The sequence below is a fragment of the Eimeria acervulina genome, genomic scaffold (assembly GCF_000499425.1).
Source record: "Eimeria acervulina Houghton genomic scaffold, Eah_scaff1, whole genome shotgun sequence".
NCBI lineage: Eukaryota > Apicomplexa > Conoidasida > Eucoccidiorida > Eimeriidae > Eimeria > Eimeria acervulina.
This window is the reverse complement of record NW_013550436.1, coordinates 36,102-44,871: the sequence shown is the minus strand read 5'-3', so window position 1 is coordinate 44,871 and position 8,770 is coordinate 36,102. Positions and strand designations below refer to the sequence as shown.

Below are 8,770 nucleotides of genomic sequence, written 5' to 3'. Positions count from 1 at the left end.
GGTGGGGGGGGGGGGGGGGGGGGGGGGCAGGGTTTTGGGAAGGGTTGGGTGGCTTTGCTGAATGTTAGTGCTTCATTGCTTTTGCTCCATTTTTGTTCCTCAGGGGATGAACCATCCTCCTCTGACAACGCGCTTGCCGCCGGCAGTTCGACAAAGGGCCACACCGGTGAGTGATTTTGCATTTCTTGTGGGGCGACTGCAGTAGCATATAGTGTTTGGCCCATCCGAAATCTGCGCCAGATTCGGTTTGGTCTTGCCCTCTTTTCTCCTCAGGTTTAGGCGGATATGCTGAAGCAAAATGTGGTAGATTAACTGTTCGCGGTGGTCTCAAGGTGGGCGAATCTGTGAAGATTACTGCCAATGGATGGGGAAAGAGTGATGTTGACTTTGTTGCTGAGATAGTCACTGATAATTCCCGGGGCATGATTCAGATGAGAGAATCGCCTCCTGGAGAGGGCCCTGGTTTAGCTGGAGGGTCAGGGGGGGACGGTACTGCAGGGAGCGCAACCGATGAAAATGGTAGCATGAAGGAACAACCGTCCATTTCGATTGTTGGTGTTCGCATCCCTGGTTCCGAAAATGGAGATGGAGAGTCAGATAAAGCGGCTGTGTTGCTCTACCAAGAAGGTGAAACGGCTCCAAAGGAAGTTCCCTTGGATACTCCAGCTGGGCCGACAAAGGCGTTCATGATTTTTTTTGGACAGACTACACCAACAGAAATGACTGTGCGAGTTTTGACTTGGACTCCAGAGTACGTTGGCACACCAGGCAACTGGTTTTGGTAGCTGCTTTGGTAATCGTAAGTTGGCCTACCCTGTTCATATTGTTGTTACATCTCCTATTTTTCTTGCTTCTGCTTGCCGAGCCTGAGAAGATCTGTTAGGTCCAGGCGGTTTCTCGGCTGTATGCGAGTTGTATGCGCAGGGGAAGCGGAGGCGACGGTTCGTGGCACGAGGCTTTAGTGGTTGTTGGTGCTGGGGTCACCCATCGCGACGTTATGGTCGTCGTAAGCGACTGCAGTCCTCATACCCTTAGAGTTTATGGGTCAGCATCTGCGGACTTAGTGACGGCCAGTGACGAGACGTGCCAAGCAGCAGAACCTCAGTTAGTGGCTTTGACTTCACCCCAGCATGGATCCTCCACAGTTCCCGAGGTGTCGACCGAAACATCCGCCAGCTCATAGAAATAGAAGATTGGATAAAGCGGATGAGCGGTGTCAGTGACTTCAAGTCCGTGGGTGATACGGAGGCGTTGGTACTGAACCTGGGGAATAAGTGTAGCGATCATCTGGCAACTTCGTTGGAGACTGGCGGGAAACGTTCACAAACCAAGCAGAACATTTTGCACGAAGCACTTTCTGCGGCCTTCTTAGTACCTTTGAATGCCCTTTTTGGATCGGCTGCGCAAAGCAGCGCCTCGGGCACACACCCACAGACCAGAACACTTGCACGCACGCATACATATACGCACATTAACGTGACCACGTGGCATCGCTGTTGTGGGGAGGCAAGGTTCTCGCAGCAGTGAATGCGTGTTTGGCTCTGCCAGCGTATTGGTGGGCAGCGAAGGAAGCTGTCATTTGGTCGGTCAACTTCATGAAAGGCTGTCCTCAAGATGAGCATGCGATTGCACAAAGAAGTGGTTCTGACCCTTTAGCCAGCATGCATTGCGATTGGTTGCACTGCCCCGTTGTTTTTGTGGAAACTGATGCTTAACATATCTGATTCGAAAGGACCAGCAGCCACGTGTGGCACATACGTTAGTAGTACGTACGCTTAACCCAGGAGTTCACGTTGACCGCCTAGCTACAGAGGCAGAGCAGGGTATATTTGCACGCGAGGGATGATTGGCTATAGGTCTGCGCTTCCGGTGCCACTTGCGCTTTTCGTCCACCGCGTGTTTGGCCTTACGGGTCGTTAGCTTGTTAGGTTGCCATTCATTGGCACCTGCTAGTTCATTGCCGTTTGTTCTAGACCCAGGATCAGAATTCAGAAGTTTCGGAATGAGCCTTGCAAACAGAGACTCCACCCTCCACAGGGTTGCTCGCCTTCTACTCTAGGAGCTAATACTCGCCAGGCCGTCCTATCGGTACTTACGGATTATCGGAGCGCTAGCTTTAAGAGCACATCATCATATTCTGTCCAAAATTGGAGTGAACACATCGCACAATGTGCAACGCAACACTAGCATTGCGGAGTGCGGGAGCGCTACAGTGCAAATCCACAACAGCATGTTCTTGAGCTGCATTCACTACACACTGGAACAGGCTTAATCCAAATTTCGTTCTTTAAGGACGCGACGCATGCTGGTGCATCGTGTCCACTGTGTGTAGAAGGGAAGACCGCTGGAAGCTTCGATCTCCCATCCCGACGGGGTTCTCCCCACGTGCGTCTCAGCGCGCGTCGCGGGGCAAGAAATGTTTTGGTAGAGTACCCTATGGAGTCTTACGTGTCATTTTAAATCTACACATATATTGTTGCATTATTTTGTGAGACAAATCTTCAAGAAATGGGATTCAGTCGGCTGGCGCTACCTTCCCCCTATCGTGCTTCCGTAGCAGGGCTTGCCTAGCACCCCATCACCTGTGAGACAGCTTCCACGAGCTGAGCCACCAGAGCAGTTGCTTCTGCGAAGTGATGCTCGCACTTTGTTTTCGTGAGCGTACTTGATACATAGCGGTGTGTGGCTTGGCAAAAGGGGTAGTTCCCGCGGGAGTCCTGTTGGTTTCTTCCTTTCCCTTACCTTCCGGTTCCCCAGACACTGGGCTGGCTTGGACTTGCTTTTATGGGTTTTACAGGTGTCTGCACGACATTCAAGCCTATTGAGGGTTTTAATACTGAATTCTTGGGCGTGGGCAGTTTATTCAAGCTATTTTCGCCCTACGAGTACATCGGAGCAGCGCCATTGTGTCTCGACGCCTCTGTGGTCTTTCCTTGGTCACTTTGCAATTTAATGACTTCTGGAAGCCTGTTTGTGAGGCGTTTTCATTTCCGCTAGGAAAGTCAGATTATGCGTGTGTGCAGCCACTTTTTCGAGCAAGGCGCTTTCTCTATTGAAGTCTAATAATCCCCCCCTCCGGTCTTCCTTGCTCGAGTCGTCCAGTGGTCCGTTGGTGCGGGTCAGAGTGTAAGCTGAATTTATAGTTGAGCATTTACTTTCACCAAAAAGTTTAATTTGCAGCACTAGTTCTGTACGGTTTGGGTGAAGTAGAACCTCCTCCTCTTTTCCTTTGGTCAGAGCGGTCGCTTCTGCTCCTCTGCTTCGTCTGTTAACCCGGTGCTGAACTCCTTGAGAACCAGGCTAGTCTGTGGGCCTAATTGGCCATCGAGATACACATAGTGGGAGTTGCGGCTTTGGAGCGGTGCAAGTACTGACCTTTCGTCGAGGAGCGACGACGTGCTCTCGGGGACTACCCGACTGGCTGTAAGAGCGGTGTTTGGCGGGCCTTCTTGCTTGATCAGCGCGAGCTCGCGGTTGACTTCCAGTGTTGGCAGCAGTGGGGATTCTCGCTGCTTTTCCAGTCCCCATAGCTATTGCCGAGAAGGGAGGGAGACGTGGGAAGTTGCTGTTTCGTATTCCCCACTCCCAGAATTTGGAGTCTTCCCTCCAGGAGGAAGGTGGGGCGGTCGACAAGGAGGGTCAGGGAGGAGCAAGTGAAGCAGACTAACGAAGTTTGTAGGTGGTGGCGCAAGATTCCGATTTAACGGCAGTTCGTCGTGTCGTCCTGGGCTAGGAGATGGCCGAGGGCCGCCAGGAAAGTTCTGAAAGTACATTTGGTAAGGGTGGTTTCTATGTGCAGATGTTTTCTTCAGATACGTCACTTTTGAGGTGGCCTATGGTGGATGAAGTGCACTTGTCGGCAGCAGCACCACTCCGAAGCGGTGGTGAAGTGGATGCCCAACCGGAAGAACGGCAGGATGTACATGCAGCAGATTTCGCGGCAGGCGGTGGTCTGGAGACAGCAAACCGACATAATACGTTGCAGCAGGGCCTCGAGGGGAAGGTTTTGTCAAGTCGTGGTGGAGCCGCTGAGAGCTTAGGACAAGGGTGCACCACAACTGAATGTAAGCAGGAGATTCGAGTGACGTCGCGGAACAGCAGGAAGTGCCCCGCCGGAGGAGCGACGAAGAATCCGATTGGGCTGGACGTACCGAGACGGTGTGAGGCGCTGCGGGTAGGCGAGCTATCGACTGACTTGCGTGTTACGGTGTGCGTGCTGGTTGTCCTGCAATGGACGGGGTGCTCGGTAATGTTTGTTGGGTGCAGGTGGCATCGTCAGGAGGGATAGGATTTCCTGCCGAACACAGCAAGATCCTACAGGGTTTTGGGGAAGATTTGCTGCACGACAGTAAGTCGATAGATCCAGGGAGGGTTGGGGTTCAAGGAGAGCTATGGAGATCTGACCCGGACACCTTAGAGTCGAGCTGCTCACCTGAACGGGCTCAGGTGGCTGGCTATTCAGTGTCGCGACAACGATCCCCAGAAACCAGCGGCAGTTATAGCCAGCAAGCGGTTGAACCCTTGGGAGACGAACAGAAGTCGTGGCACATGAAGTTTCCGGGGGAGCACGAACTGTACCATGGGCCAGCATGGCGCAGTGCAGAGGAGGGAACGCTCACAGCAGATGTGCTGCCGTCGAGAGAGGATTTGGTTCGGCGGTTGCTTCCAGGACTGCCACACAACTGCGCTGCCTTGCTCATGAAGAGCTCTATTGAAAGCTTGTACGACGATTCCATGGCTGCTGTCAGTTCTTCCCACGCAGGTGTAGAGAGGCATCCAGAGGGAGGAGACAGTTGCACAACGAGTGCTGTCCCTGGAAGGCCTTGCAAGGAGGTGGGCACAGACATGCGAGCGTGCACTCCCAGCAAATGCCCGGGAGCAGCGGCCGGCAGCAAGGATAACGGGCTGGGAGCAGGGTCTTTCCATGGGGTTGCGGAGACTGGTGTGAAGATGGCGGAGGCTAACGAAGACCCATTCGTTCAGCGTAGCTTAGCGCAGGGTGACTGCGGTTTTGAGGAGACTCGCCGGAAGGCTTTGGAAGCTGCGGAGCAGAGGCCTTTGACGGCGGAGAGAATGGGGGATGGGGGAAATCAGTCAGAGGCCGTAGTGTACGTCGTGCGAGAGGAATGGGAGGCGTTTACGCTTTACTACTGTTCTCACACTGGAGTTGTACGGGCAGTTGCTTCGGAAGTCAGCCGGGTTACAGCTCGGAATAACCCACCAGACCTGTGTAGAGGTTTGCCAACGATGGCAGTAGGAGGTGCTGGCTGCCAGCAGTGCCGGAAACAGCACAGCCGGCAATGCAGCGGTTGGTGGAGGTCCCGCTATGTGTTATTGCGTGTGACTGTCACCCTTGCGGATAGGTCTTCCGGTGGCTCCACTTTGCAGGGTGGTGGTCCAGCCACGTGCTGCGAAAATGGAGGGGGTGTTGGAGAGGGTGGAGCATCCGGCATGGACAGTTGGCCCGACGGCAGGTTTGATCAGAAGAAGAGTGGTACGAAGCTACAAGGGGGAAAGCAGCCGTCATTTGCTTCGCAGCTGTTGCCTTGCACATCTCAGAAGCTAGGCTTTCGCACCCACCTCGAAGAATCTTCGGTGCGAGGCAGGTCGGAAACCTCCAATACACAGCCAGGCGCTCAGTGGAGTCAAAAAGCAGCCCTTCTGCAACATAGCCAAACCAGAACGCCTATACTTCTTGAACAACCAGGGGATCCATGCACAAGCCGCGGCAGTAGTGAGCTCCCTGGCACAAATTGCATCCATGCCGGGCCATTCAAGTCCCTTCGCCTCGCCAAACACCTAAGTATACCGCCGACCTATATCAACGAAGGTGCGCCTTTTGAGCCGGGGGAATTTGCATTGGAGCCCTTCGGGCCTTCGTATGGAGCAACAAATCATGCGCCTCCCTTGGCGGTGGGTGGAAATAAAGCTGAAGTGCGGGGGAATGAGGCTGAAATAGACGGAGGTAATCACCAAACAGAGGTTACATTGGCCGCCTTTTTAAAGGAGCGTCCTGTCGGGAGGGTTTCGAAAGAAGAGCCGGCGCCATCGGTGGCTTGCAGAACTAGTGGGGTAAGTGCGTCTATGAAGTCAAGCATTGCTGTTGATTTCGGTCATGAGACCGGAGTTGACACGTGGGCGGCTAACGAAAGACGTAGCAGACTTGCTTCGCTTTTGTCGTCGCCTTGTGATAGCTTTGAGGGCTTCGTGTCGAGTGGGCCTCGGGATGGGACGCTTGTTGAGGAGGAGTTGTCCAGCAACGGCAATTCAACCGACTGCCCTCCTACACTGCCCTACCTTTGGGCTCCCACCGGAGGGCTGAACTCTCATGAAGTGCCAGACAGCAACATTCCCTCATGTGGACCGTCCCAGCAACAGCTTCGAGTGCATGGGGAGACGAAGTTCAGAGAGCGAGGCTGGCAGTACGCAGGGACCCACAGAATTAGGCGCAGGGGCTTGCGGCGGACTTTCAAGTCCCAGACATCTTCGTGCATCGATTCAGCAGGAGGGGTGAGGAGAGCCTTGGCACAGTGCTACGCTATATGTGCTAGCACCATTGGGGTGGATGCTGTTGCTGAGGCGCAGAACAGCTATTTGGGGTTGTGCGTGGAGGAGCGCGAGCTGGCTGCGGTGTTTCTTGATTTCGTGGCACTTGTGGCCCCGGGTGCAATTAATCCTTATTGCGAAGTCAGCGGCACACGCTGTGGGAGGAAAACACACGGGACAGAGTCCGTTGGTGGCATTAGGCAAGCAGTTTATGACCATGCAAGAGGCAAACGGAAGCAGGTACGCAAGTCGCAGTCGTCCCTTTCCCTACGCTAGGGCAGTGTCACAGTCGCTAGTTTCCCCTTAGGCTTGAGCACTTGTTTTGGTGGGGGACTAGGCCTGCATTGTTATGCCAGAGGCATCCCATTCCGCTTCTGAGGCTGTTGTGCAGAACCTGGGCCGCGCGCAAGGTGTTGAGATGGGTTTTTTTCCTGCAAGGAGAGCAAAGACCGAGGGATCCGAAGATGCAGCCTGCGCTGCTCACTTGGCATGCAGGAGGTGGGGTGGAGATTCGGCACACTGCGTGGGCTAGGGATTGGAATTTGCGGTTTGAGGGGTGCTATTTAAGCGGTGTCATTTACCTGACAGCGGTAAATACTGACCATTTCATCTTGAGGGCTACCATGTGCTTGCTTGCTCCTCGTTTCGCTAACAAGTAGTGTTGGCGCAGAGGCCCATTCGAAGAATGGCATCTGAAGGCACATCTCCTCCTTGAGCGCGTCTCAGTGGACGGAGGCTTCCCTGTTTGGACAATGTGTACCTGGTGAGGGGGCGATTGGGTGACCTTCTTCCGCTGTAGTATACAGGGGAAAGATGTTCCACCCGGCCAGAATCTTTGTGTTATACCACCTAGCAAACCTTTTCCTTTAAGTGAACGAAGAGGTCGAGGTGGGGATTTTGCCTCCAAGTATAATTTCAACGGGTTATAGAAACCATAGCGGAGTCGACGAAGAACCCATGGGACTTGAGGGGTTTCGCAGTGTATATTAACGCAGTCAGGGGCGCACTGACGAGAGGATTCTTGAATTAACGAATATATGCCGTGAGGCGTCAACTTTGCCTCCAGCTTTGTGCATGCAGACTTTCAACTTTTTTCGAGGTTTCTCCTCACCAGGGCCCATTTTAAGGATTTTGCGGAGTTTCTTTTCCTGACAGCATTTGGTAGTTTATGGTAACGGCTACTATGATGTTGGTGAGGAGGTTCAGGAGCCAGTCTGCTAGGGGTTGTTGTAGTTCAGATACGCAGTGGTCGTGGAGAGTTCCTGATAAGCATGTGCTGTTCTGCTAGTGATTGCAAACGTGAGACCAGGAGTCCGTACCCTTTGCTTCACGAAAGAGATGACACGTACGCAGGCTTGCTTGCTTAACAGGAACTAGTTGAAATGGCTTTTTTGCAGTATCGTGTAGCCACCTGATGTAGCTGTGTAGCTGTGCTGTTTTGGCAAACTGCTAGCGGCAGAGGGACGCAGCCGGACGTTATCTACGCGTCGGAGAGGTCATCGACGTGCTGGAGCACGCAAAAGTACGGGGCAGACCGTCTTGACAGACACGTACAGTATCGCTTCTAGGCAAAGTACCTAACCATGTTCGGGCAACGCCTCCTCACAGGAGGAGGCGTTGCCCGAACATGGTTAGGTAGGCACGCCGTCACACATCCACAGTGGAGTGCGCTGGTTTGATTGCTCAGGCAAGCAGTGATGCCTTAGCGCATTCGAACAGCAGCGTATGAAGTATGCTGGCGGATTATTTTTAAACGTATGCTTGGTATGACTGTCGAAGGTTAGTGTGGCATTTTAGGTGCTGGGATGACAGCCAATGAACCCCGTTGAGCGTACTGCTACGGCGTTATGAAGGTCTTACCTGGTTATAGGGCCCACGTGATAACAAGCAGAGGACCGTAGTCAATTGTACATATCTGCACGACTACTGGCACTGGCCGGATTGCCCGTTTATTAGAGTAGGGCTATTCATAGCAGCAAATTGGTGTTACAGAGGCGTTCATGGCAGTCTGAGGAAAGGATGGAAGCGGGGGTTTTTGCAGCGATGGATTAGTGGCGTAGAGAATTCTGCACACACTGTTCCTGTAGGGATAGGCCTCTTGTTTGACACTACACAGCAGGGTTCAATGGAACTTGCACTGGCCACAGACGACCATTACGGGGATCCGTCTTTGGTGGTGTGGGGTGATCGCAGTCGCAGTAGGCTGAGGAGGGGAAGCAGCTAA

General features: G+C 53.4%; 2 protein-coding genes across 2 annotated transcripts in view; both read left to right on the top strand.

Moving 5' to 3' along the window:
• The window catches only part of EAH_00000090 (Microneme protein etmic-2/7h, related), a gene marked incomplete at both ends in the record, with an annotated part of 1,642 nt that extends 459 nt beyond the window's left edge, over positions 1-1,183 (top strand). Inside the window, 3 exons of the mRNA XM_013397870.1 lie at positions 104-166; positions 274-751; positions 925-1,183. Coding sequence (XP_013253324.1) covers positions 104-166; positions 274-751; positions 925-1,183 — 800 coding nt within the window. The remainder of the gene's footprint in view (positions 1-103; positions 167-273; positions 752-924) is intronic.
• Positions 1,184-3,736: 2,553 nt separating this feature from the next.
• Positions 3,737-8,275, top strand: EAH_00000080 (hypothetical protein, conserved; the record flags this gene model as incomplete). The annotated part of the gene is made up of 5 exons (XM_013397869.1): positions 3,737-4,174; positions 4,267-4,348; positions 4,763-6,664; positions 6,985-7,136; positions 8,234-8,275. The coding sequence occupies 5 exons, from the start codon at positions 3,737-3,739 to the stop codon at positions 8,273-8,275; spliced, it is 2,616 nt and encodes an 871-aa protein (XP_013253323.1).
• Between the last annotated feature and the right edge of the window lie 495 nt (positions 8,276-8,770).